Source organism: Vigna angularis, chromosome 4, assembly GCF_016808095.1.
Source record: "Vigna angularis cultivar LongXiaoDou No.4 chromosome 4, ASM1680809v1, whole genome shotgun sequence".
In the NCBI taxonomy this organism is placed as follows: domain Eukaryota; kingdom Viridiplantae; phylum Streptophyta; class Magnoliopsida; order Fabales; family Fabaceae; genus Vigna; species Vigna angularis.
In genome coordinates, this window is record NC_068973.1 from 41,170,050 (window position 1) to 41,179,471 (window position 9,422).

Genomic DNA, 9,422 nt, shown 5'->3' on the forward strand with positions numbered 1-9,422 from the left:
ATCAATAAAAATTACTTTATTTAAAAATAATAAAATTGAATTAAATAAAAATAATAAATATATAAATCAAATTGAATATAGATTGAAAAAAATCAATAAAAAATCTACCAAAGCAAACAAACAAAAATTAACCAAAACTAAAACACATAAATTTTGTATGCACTAAAAAGAATAGTTGAAGTAAGATTTTAAAGCGAAAGATCATGGGTCAACGGCAGGCACACCACACTAAAACTCGGCAACAGCACAAATCAAACCCACCCTATCCAAACATCTTTATGTAAATGGACCAACTTGGGTACAGTGTCTTTAATGTCGCAGACCAATAAGGAAGATACACAAGCCAATAATAAAATAAATCCAAAGCATTAATTAATACTTTAATAATAATAATAATAACAGTAATAAATAGATATTACAGGGGATACGTTAAGATTCACTATTTCAAATGAAGAATGTGTGAGCCGTCTGATCCAAAATATGACCGTTGTAAACGCTCCAACATCTGTTTCAATTTAAACCCATTCTCTTGATCAATAAAATAATAGAAGGGAGACTACGAAAGGCACATCAGAAGACACTGTTTCTCAAGTACTCTGTTTCTTTCATTCAACAATCATGTATTCAGCTTCAACCATGAACAAGCCTCCATTGCCCAGATCTCCGTCGCGTCTTCGACCGCCGCAAGCTCTCCGATCATCAAACTCTTTCTCTCTTCAAACGCCACCAGGTCTTTCTTCTTATTCTTTATGCCCTGAATATTTTCTTTCTTTCTCGTCTTATTTACCTTTTTTACGCGTTTGATTTGAAGCAGGTTCTTTGACGAAATCTCAGAAGCCGGCTCTCTCTCCAAATATGCGACCGGAGTACCTCACAATTTCGTCCGAGTTACGGGCTCTGGCGAGGATGGTCAACGACGAAGTCAATGACGTGAATTTGGAGAAAGCGGCGGGTGGCAATTCTTGCGGTGTGAAATCAAGTGCTCTGTTCGAGAGGGGGAGATTCTACGAGGAGTATTCTGCTAGGAGGAACGAGAGGCTCATGAGAAAGAGAGGCGTAACTGCAATGGATGAAGTTAAGGTTAAACCAGTTCGCAATCTTGGGGTTTCAGTGGAATCTGGAAAGAAAAATAGTGTGAGAAAGATTGGAAGTTTGAGAAAATCTATTTCCGCTGCCTACTCTGCTGGAGTGAGTGAAACACCAAGGTACATGCTCAGAAGCATGACCAAGGAAAACAAAAAACCTCCTGTCGCTACGAAGTTTGAGAAATCGGTTATGCCTGGGGAGAAGAAAATGGGAACAAGAGCAAGGAGGATATAACTGAAGGTTTTATTTCTATTTGGTAGGGGAGAAGGAGAACCTGATTTAATTTGATGTTAAAGGTTAAATCTTGTTCTCTCTCGTCTGGTTATATACTTTGTTTTTTCAGTTTGAAATAAGTGTTACAGTTATTTGAGATCACCTTCTCTCTGATTCACATATAATTAATTATATGGTAGTATATACATCATCTTCTTTCTGATTCATTATTCGTTGGATGATTTTCTTTTTGGATGTATTTGATTCTTAATTTTATTTATCTAATAGTTTGCATATATTACTGTTTATCTCTTTTACTCGGGTTTCTTTACTTACTTGAAAACAAATTGAGTCTCCAATAAATCATCAATCAAATGACAGAATGTTATCAAATTCCAAGAACTGGTAGTCTTTGTCTTTTTCTTTAAATCTTGGAAGATTTTTGGGTGTTATAAAAAATCACTTTAATGTTATATGCTGTTTATGCTGTTGAAATTTTTGTTTTTATCGTTTACGGTCTTTTTGAGTTTGTAAGCCAAATCTGTGACAAAAGCTAATATTTACAATCGAAAAAGATTCTCATATCCCTGCATCTTCTAGATAATATATACATGATTTTTGAAGAGCAAAACATTGTCCATCTCATTTCCCTGGATTCCATGCTCAGGAACAAGAAAACACTAAATTTACCCCTCGTTCAAATTTCTACCTTCACTTCTCAGAAATTTTTTCAACTTCGGCAGAGACATCTGCTGGAGTTAATGTACGCTTCACCCCATCCAAATTACTGTTATCTTCACTTTTTATAGAAGCAGATTTATCAGGAATTTTTGCTACATCTGCTGCAGCAGAAGTGTCTTCTCGCCCAACTAAACTGTCATTGCTGCCTTCACTTTTTATAGAAGCAGATTTATCAAGAATTTTTGCTACATCTGCTGTAGCAGAAGTGTCTTCTCGCCCAACTAAACTGTTATTGCTGCCTTCTTCTTGGCTTTCTTCCACTCTATAATATACCTATGGAAATTTTTAAATTGAATTAGCGATTGGGTTTATAAGAAGAGCAAACAGAAAACCTTGACATGGTAGCTCAAACTTAATCTGGGCACAAACCACTTCCTGATAGAGATTCTTCCTTTCATATTCATCTTATTATTTTCAATTTCCAGCCAAACTAAATTTGTAATGGAGGAATAGTAGCATATGTATTTAACGAAAAAAGCAAAAATTCATTGTGTAAATAAACCAGACAAAGAAGGCAATAAAAAACAGAATAAAAGATTTTAATGGGGACAGTATATGCATACCACGCAAGTACGGCCTGGGGAGAGGACCTTGAATGAGTTAGGGCGATTATTAAAATTTGTTTCGGGTACTCCTGGTATGCCTTCTGGAGACGTGAAGTGATCTACATCGTGCCCCACCTATAACAGTGGAAATGTTCAAGATGAAAAATAACAAGAAACGTATATTCAACCATCAAATAATAGCAATTGAATTGAGCTCTAAAAATGACAGCCCTATGCATGTACTGACCCTCGCCCCATTCCTCTCTCCACCTCTTAGCTATTCTTCAATACCATTTTCAAGGAAAATCAGGACACATTTTATGATTTCACTTGTAGCAATTCCACCTTTTCCTCGTTAGTTATTCTCCAACCCCATTCACACCCAGCTGAAATCACTGATGTAAAGTGCCACTTGTTTAATAATTCATTAGACTCGAGCAGAATAGAGAAGGTGTGGGAGGTAAAATGAAGTTTTAATGGTTGATATTTTAATTAAACATAAAAACTTAAGGGAAGGTCCAGTGCAATTTCAATACAATTTTTGGAACGACGGCATCCCCCTTGGACTGACCATAGTTTATATATACTCATGTTTACCCCCAGAGAGATTAGGGCTCCTTACTCTTCCATGACCTCCAAATTCCCAAGCATCACTATCCAATGCAACTCTATATTTCCCAGGCAAGTCACATCCAACTTTATACCTGCATGTTCATCGTTTCAGTAGTCATTTCTGGTTAACTGTTATTACTACAGTAAAATTTATAAATCTACCATACATGAAACAAAGTACAGAACCAATTAAAATCCCTTAAACACAAATGAAAACTAAACATAGGCTGCATACCCTTCATATGTATTCTCTGGATGAAAATTGAATACAAATATCAGATCTCCTCGCTCAAAGACTATAACCTATAAAAGTAAAAATTATTAGCCACTTAATTATAAAATAGCAAATGGAGCCCCATAAAAGACAACGTTCTTTGATCATACATGTTTGAGGAATTTGTTCGCATTATGTTCACAACACAATACCTATATTATTTTCTTGAAACTTGAAAGCAGTATTATTTTGATCAATTTTGACATAAGGAAAACCAATTAATTGAATAGCAGCAAGTTGCAAAAAATATCAAATTATGATGAGTATAGTAGACCCATTTGGGGGCATATTCACCTTGTCTTCATCATCTGCACTGCTCACGATTTGTTTACTTGATGCAAGGAACGAAAATTTATCATCAAGCAAGTTCATTGCGCTGTCAAATGCATTCATGAACTGCACAAGTTTCAGAAACAAAGTCATAACAAATATATCAAATAAGTAACACGTGTAGAAGAAAAAGAGAATAAACAGAGGTCTGCAGAAAGAAAAAAGGGGGCCCCACAAGATAAAATAACGCAGTTCTCTCCTGAATCCCACCAAAATATTCTGAATGACAGTGCCCATTTTTTACTACATTATTCTGAGGAAAATGAAGATCTGAAATAACCATGCCTAAGCCCTACCATATCATTTTAACAAAGTTAACACAGATAATCCAATTCTAACGAGAAATTCTAATTTATGAATTCTGAGAATTCATACGCTACACATTTCTGTTTACTCCATTGTTTTATCATATGTACAAAAATCGTACGTGAAAACATGCCAACAAGAAAACCCTTGTACCTTACAAATTTATATTTTCTTCATTTGTTTTAACCAAATGAATTAGGGCTTTTGCAATTTTAATAATTTGAATAAATGGTTTAGACCACACAGGCATATTCAAAGGAATTGATGTTTAAAGAATATACTTGCTTCATCCTTGCAAAACAACAATTCAAGGACTCCAATGATGTTAAAATTAATAAAACTTTTGAAGAAGTCTGAGAAATGAAGCCACAAAAGAGATGTCAATGCTGTGTTGTTCAGTGAATACATATGGGTATAAATCACAGCCGCCGCCAAAAAAAAAGTACATCTTAAACTCAAATAAATCAATCAATATATAATTACCTTGTATCTCAGGTGATCTGTATCCACCAGATTCCACTGACGCCTGCACTTCTCATAACTCCATCCATTGCCTTCTCTTGGGAAATCAATCCACTCCGGATGGCCAAACTAAAAAAGGCCTCATGATTATTAACTTAAAAAAATGCTAATGCATGATATACAACTATAGCAAGAGTTGATTGCTCATATGCAATTTGCATTATGTTCTACAGAAAAAAACCAATGGTTGGATGCATCATAATAAAATACAGTGAACAGCACTTTTGGAAGAAGAGTGAAGCAGTAAACACACCTCATTGCCCATGAAATTAAGGTAGCCCTCTCCACCTAATGCCATGGTTATGAAGTGTATCATCTGAAAAGATTGAGACAACAATGACCAGAATGAAATTATATACCAAAAATAATTACGTATTGCATTAGCATCTTTGCAATCTAATTTCTACTTAAATGATGCAGTGCAGTGATCTCAATCAACAGATAAAAGACCTTCTGAAGAGCAATCCCTCGCTCAACAATAGGAGAAGGATCAGCCAAGCAAGACATCCCAGAATACATTTCCTCATCCATTAGGAGAAATGCAACAGTCTTATCGCCAACGATGGCCTGTCCAAGGCAAAAATTATATAGCATTGGTAGTAGTGGAATTAAAAACAATGAAAGATATAAATTAATGATTATTTGACCTCTCCAGTTTCCATCATTTTCCTGTTCACAAATTTAATTTTGCATAAATTCTTATTGTATTTCCATCACAAAGGTAACACTGCATACAAAATTGCAGAGCTCATACCTGGTCATGGCTTTCAGCATAGGAAACACATTTCTCAGTGTATCTCCTATTTGTCAAACTCCAAGAGATTTCCTTCATTGACCATGTGTACTCATTTTTGTTCTTCAAGTAATCAATCCATTTATCAGGGATAGCCATGGCTAGACGATAGTCAAAACCAATTCCACCGACAGAAACTTGTTGACCAATTCCTGGCATGCCAGAAACATCTTCAGCAATTACAGTTGCATCTGGAAAAATACTGTGGATCAGAGAATTAGCCAGCATCAGATAGACAACAGCATCCACATCTGTTGCTTCGCTAAAATATTCATTATAATCCCCTGTAAAAGCAATGTTGACTCCATGGTGATGATACAGCATTGATGTTACTCCATCAAATCGAAATCCATCAAATTTAAACTCCTCGAGCCACCACCTTAAATTAGATAAAAGGAAACGAAGAACTTCCCAGTTGGCATAGTTAAATAGTCTACTATCCCACAACTTGTGATAACCTTTATCTCCAGCATGGAAGTAAGAATCTTGTGAAGTTTGGCCAACATCAAAGCCATTGAGTCCATCGGTGATATTATTACTGGCATGACTGTGGATAACGTCCATCAAAACCTGCAATCCTAGGCTATGAGCCTTATCTATCAGATATTTAAGATCTTCAGGGGTTCCAGATCTACTGCTCACAGCGAAAAAATTTGTTACATGATATCCAAACGATGCATAATACGAATGTTCCATCACAGCCATCAGCTGGACTGTATTGTAGTTATTTGCTCGAATACGGGGCAAAATCTCATCTGCAAATTCCCTGTAAGAGTTTATGCGAGGTTCAGAGCTACTCATCCCCACATGAGCCTCATATATCCGTGGGGCCTTCGGCTTTGGTGGACGTGGATATTTAAACTCATATCTGCAGAACAGAAAAGAAGGTGAACAAATGAATATAATTCTTTCTGCACATAACCTACAGAGTTAAGTGTGAGGAAAATATAGATAACAAATATATATAAAAGAATGGTAGGATTATTGGATTCAGTTGAGCAATTTACAACGTTTAAATCAAATAGACATTTTCCTCATTCTGTTTCAAACTAAACCCCGAACAAACAAAAGTTTTTTTCCAATGACCAGTCAGAAAAGTGGAATGAAACATGCTAGCTTCTATGGAATATAAAAAAGGTGGAACTCCGTTGATTCCTCCATGGATTCTATCACAACTCACATTTGAAATCTGTATTTGTTATTTTATCAACCATGATTTGAAGTGACAATTTCAAATAATGACATTTGATGGGATTTTGGTAGTATCATTTCCAAAAACAAATTATATTTTATTTTACAATAAATCACATGTCACAGTACATTTATGTTTCATTTATGCCTCAGATGAGACTTTATTTATAATGCAACTAAAATAACCACGTTCATTTTTATCCAAACCTTTTAATTAATTGTAATTCAACCGAAAGCTATGAAAATTTTTGAATCTCCAACAAAACCGTAAGAAATTATTTACACAATTTTAAATTCAGTTCATCTGTGGCATACACCAAAGTCCCTTTAAATATCGATCCTTCACATGCAATGATTAGTTTTTATTAAAGAAACCAAGTCAAAAGATATTCAACAGGTGAATAATGTGACCTCTCTGAAAGTGGTGGATCCCAGTAGACACCATCATATGGTGCTGCAAATCTGTTAGGATCAACAGTGGCATATTTGATCCAAGCAGGGATGCGATCAACCCAAACTCCATCCCCATGGCGGAATCTAAACTTCACTCTCGAACTGTGTGGTATAGCTGGATTTCCATCAGCATCAGGGATCTTAATACTCCAGACACCAAACTGATTTTTTTCCATTTGGTGGTTGGAACCATCCCATCCATTAAAGTCTCCAATAATTTGTGCTTCCCTGCATTGAAAGAAATATAAAATCTGAAAAAATCACTCAATAAAACAATGACAAATAATTGACAAATATATAACTTACTGAGCAGCAGGTGCCCACTCGCGGTACACAATTCCACCTTCTTCTCTGTTAAATCCAAATTTCAAATAACCTGAGAAGAAAGGGGAAGTGAAAAAGGAAGGAAAACATTGTATCAAAGCTTTCGATAGAATCAATCTATCAAATGAGTGAGGCATTTTAAAAGAGATCAATCCAGTTGAAGCACACTTATGATACAAGACACGGATAAACATTAGTAGTTGTACTTAGCAGCTACAATATTGTGTATAGACAGATATATAGAAAAGGAAATCAAACATGAAACAATGCCAAGAATCATAACCACCTTTGGCAAATTCCTCAAGACCTCCTTCATATTCTTCAATAAGCTTTTTCTGATCTACGTATCTCTTCACTCTATATTTGAAGTGATCCTTATATGGCTTTAGGGACGGATCAATAGAAAATATGCCAATGTTTTCTAAGTATTCCTCGGCGGATGATATTGTTGATTTGTCATCAGTCATAACAGCTACACCCTTGAAACGAGAGCTCACCTAGTTGTAGGAAAACAAACCGAGACAACTTATCCACATGCAGCATATTCGCATATCAACAGACATAGAAACTTTCATTTCTAAACAAATGTCGCAAATATGCCCGACTAGAGTCTAAACGTTCAAAGTCATTGCAAGAATTCTCTTTGATCATTCACTTGTATCTGGACGTGACAAGTAGAGAAAAGGACAAGAGTTTTAGCACGCTATAAAACACGTTGAATTTGTAATCTGTTACCTTTAATTTAAAACGTCCATGTTTAAACTAACTACGGCTCCATAATTAAATTAGGAACTGCCCACCACAGTTCGAAACATACCGAACTATATTCGAAAAAAAAATTGATTCCAACAAAAACAACAAACAGTTCTTAAGTTTCTCAGGAAACATTGACCCTAATTGTTTAATTGTTGAAATAAAAAGACATGAAACATGATCAAACATACCATCTCGTGCAGTGATCTTCTCAATCCAAAACCAAAGCCATATCCAAGTGGATTCCGACAGCCAAGAGCAAGATCAACTGACTTTTGTGGTGCAAGACGCTGCCTGCTTCTTACAGTCTGCAAAAAAATAGAGTATCGAAAGCTATCATTCACATTAGATTTTGACAAACACGGGGTGGTGTTTGCGGTAATCATAATTCGATGCTCAAAAACCTCTTCCTCTTAAATTAAAAATAGAAATGAACTAAAATAAGCACTTCACTGACAACTTACTTCAGAAAATAAATTCTAGAATGAACCGTGAGAAATCTAGGGTTAAGGTTTTTCCATTAAGGATGAGAAAACAAATCAAAACAAATCACAAGAAACCAAAATGCAGGTTAGCTTGAAACCAAAACAGTGCCAAGAAAGCCACATAAAGTTCCTAGAGAATAGAAACAAGAAAGCAGCATAAGCAAAAATTTAAGATGGTGAACTACGTGAGAGGTGCAGGCAACGGTTGAAGAGACGGAAATGAACGGATTAAGGCACAAACAGTTAACCATTTCCCCGAGATCCAAACACGGTCTTCGATCAAGTTGGCCAAGTTCGACTTGAGCTTCAAGCAATGTCCGTGAACATGATGAAGCGAAGAGTATGGAAGAAGAAGGGCATTGTTTGATTGTTTAAATAGCAATAATGAAGGACCCACTTTGGCATGAATCATTACCCTTAACCGTCTTTTTCATGGCTAGATTACAAATAAGAAACTGAGGAAAGGAAAGCATATCCTTCCCCACGTGAAGAACCAAGTAAGCAACGGTGCTAGAGTTTCCATCTGTTTCTTTTTCATGCGTTCTCCTTCTTCTATCAAACCTCTAATCATTTTTGTCAAGAAAATAATAGAAGTTTTAGTTTTTTTTTTCTTCTCAAAGGGGACAGTAAAGTTAATCGTGTTTTGATTATTTCTCAAACGGCAAGTTTTAGCATAAATGTAAATAGAATAAAAATACTATAAATTTATAAAAATATGTTTTAATTTATGATATTTATCGAACAGGGTAATTGCTGCAGTAATGTATGTAGAAATTGAAATTTGATGTAGACTT

The 9,422-nt window shown here is 35.5% G+C and overlaps 2 protein-coding genes across 2 annotated transcripts; one reads left to right on the forward strand and one right to left on the reverse strand.

Annotated features, from left to right (window-relative positions):
- The first annotated feature begins 454 nt into the window (after positions 1 to 454).
- On the forward strand, positions 455 to 1,461 carry LOC108342354 (uncharacterized). Its single transcript, XM_017580114.2, has 2 exons — positions 455 to 730; positions 815 to 1,461. The coding sequence occupies exons 1-2, from the start codon at positions 619 to 621 to the stop codon at positions 1,318 to 1,320; spliced, it is 618 nt and encodes a 205-aa protein (XP_017435603.1). The 5' UTR covers positions 455 to 618; the 3' UTR covers positions 1,321 to 1,461.
- Positions 1,462 to 1,841: 380 nt separating this feature from the next.
- LOC108343121 (1,4-alpha-glucan-branching enzyme 1, chloroplastic/amyloplastic) lies at positions 1,842 to 9,146 on the reverse strand. Its single transcript, XM_017581195.2, has 14 exons — positions 8,814 to 9,146; positions 8,335 to 8,451; positions 7,677 to 7,887; positions 7,373 to 7,442; positions 7,025 to 7,294; positions 5,384 to 6,290; positions 5,080 to 5,196; positions 4,883 to 4,945; positions 4,591 to 4,698; positions 3,766 to 3,867; positions 3,433 to 3,500; positions 3,208 to 3,289; positions 2,604 to 2,720; positions 1,842 to 2,313 (listed from the first exon to the last, which is right to left on the reverse strand). Exons 1-14 carry the CDS (start codon positions 8,877 to 8,879, stop codon positions 2,011 to 2,013), a joined length of 2,601 nt encoding a protein of 866 aa, XP_017436684.1. The 5' UTR covers positions 8,880 to 9,146; the 3' UTR covers positions 1,842 to 2,010.
- Between the last annotated feature and the right edge of the window lie 276 nt (positions 9,147 to 9,422).

Coding starts and splice junctions, on each gene's coding strand:
- LOC108343121 (XM_017581195.2), bottom strand. CDS start 8,879: ATGGTTAACTGTTTGTGCCTTAATCCGTTCATTTCCGTCTCTTCAACC. Junction 8,452..8,813: donor CCGTTGCCTGCACCTCTCAC/GTAGTTCACCAT, acceptor ATTTTTTTGCAG/ACTGTAAGAAGCAGGCAGCG. Junction 7,443..7,676: donor TCTTGAGGAATTTGCCAAAG/GTGGTTATGATT, acceptor CTTTCTTCTCAG/GTTATTTGAAATTTGGATTT.
- LOC108342354 (XM_017580114.2), top strand. CDS start 619: ATGTATTCAGCTTCAACCATGAACAAGCCTCCATTGCCCAGATCTCCG. Junction 731..814: donor CTCTCTTCAAACGCCACCAG/GTCTTTCTTCTT, acceptor GATTTGAAGCAG/GTTCTTTGACGAAATCTCAG.